This window comes from Nestor notabilis, unplaced genomic scaffold (assembly GCF_000696875.1).
Source record: "Nestor notabilis isolate BGI_N333 unplaced genomic scaffold, ASM69687v1 scaffold31434, whole genome shotgun sequence".
Taxonomy (NCBI): Eukaryota; Metazoa; Chordata; class Aves; order Psittaciformes; family Psittacidae; genus Nestor; species Nestor notabilis.
In genome coordinates this window covers 2,368-3,719 of record NW_009924839.1, presented here as the reverse complement: position 1 = coordinate 3,719, position 1,352 = coordinate 2,368, and the positions used below count along the sequence as shown (strand labels likewise).

Below are 1,352 nucleotides of genomic sequence, written 5' to 3'. Positions count from 1 at the left end.
TTATATTAGTGTACAAAAAAAAAAAAAAAAAAAAAAAAAAAAAAAAAGGCTGTGCTTTCCCTGTCTACAGTCAGAAATGATCAGGTTTGCTGATGTGATAAGACACTGGGGTTTGTATGTGTTACCAACCCTGCCTACAGTTAGACCATGGCTCTTCTATCCTTCTCCCCAGAGCTGTAACAGATGCTTCACGTTCACACCAGGTTTCAGCCTGGTCATTGCAATACATTTGATGGAATGAGTTCTGGGTATAAAATGGTAGCATTCATGGGATGTTGATGTCTGCATTTCAAGAGGAATGGGTCAGACATCTCCACTAAACTTGACACATGGCAGTCAAAATATAGTCTTGCATGACATCTCTTCATCACTGATCACCAGTCTATTCTGCAAAACCCCCACTTTCATGAGCTCTGCCTGTTCTGGAAAGCACAGCATCTAGCTGCCAGTTCATGGTTCCTGCTCACCCGTTGGCCAAGGAGCACTTGAGGCTAGGTACCTGTGAGAGCCTGTGGGGTGGCCGAGTTGGGTATCGTAGCTGCATCCTGGGGGATCGAACTAATATCCGGCTCTGGTGTGCTTCTTGGTGGAGAGATTGCTAAGGGAGTCATCAGGACACGAGACTTCAGCTGTAAAAAATAACCAGTTGGGTAATGAACATATACACAAAATATTCCGATTTTATTCCATCTATGTCACGCCCCATGAACTCCCACTCATTAGCAATCTGCTGTTGCATCACTTTCTCCAGGCCACGAGCATCCGTTCTGCTCCCGGGAGGATACTGGAGCCTGAAGCCTGACTGATTTGCAGCAGACAGCAATGCCTTAAGTTACAGGATGCAAATATTATGCCACCCACAGGGTAGTTATTTACACCTGAGAAAACTGGGTATAACACTCTAACAAATCAGCACAATGGCATTTTATGACCCTCTTCATGTGGGTGTAAACTGTTTTCCACAGCTCAGAAACACGGTGTCTTTACAGCATAATTTAGGACCAAATTCTGCTCTTGGTTACAGGGGTGTAAATCCTGTGTAAATCCAGCGGAACCAAGAGGCTACTTTGGGCTGACACCCACGTAAGTAAGTTCAGACCATGGTCCATAGTGTGTTATCACCAGGTAGTAAATACAAACTGCTGCACTGTGGCACCCAGTAATCTTTGTGACCTGCAGGCCAGCTTGGAGAAGTGAAACACAACGGGAATTTATGGTGCAATATCACTACATCTTTACACTGCTGATACCTGGCAGCCTCTCACCAGTCAAATGATAACCAGGGCCTCATAATTACAAAGGGCTGACATGACAGATATGACCTGCAGGTACCACTCTTGCTTTTCCTTTCA

General features: G+C 44.9%; 1 protein-coding gene across 1 annotated transcript in view; it reads right to left on the bottom strand.

Annotated features, from left to right (window-relative positions):
- The window catches only part of SCML4 (sex comb on midleg-like 4 (Drosophila)), a gene marked incomplete at its 3' end in the record, with an annotated part of 6,261 nt that extends 5,635 nt beyond the window's left edge, over positions 1-626 (bottom strand). Inside the window, exon 1 of the mRNA XM_010012778.1 lies at positions 500-626. Within this exon, the coding sequence (XP_010011080.1) occupies positions 500-611 (112 nt within the window). The remainder of the gene's footprint in view (positions 1-499) is intronic.
- Between the last annotated feature and the right edge of the window lie 726 nt (positions 627-1,352).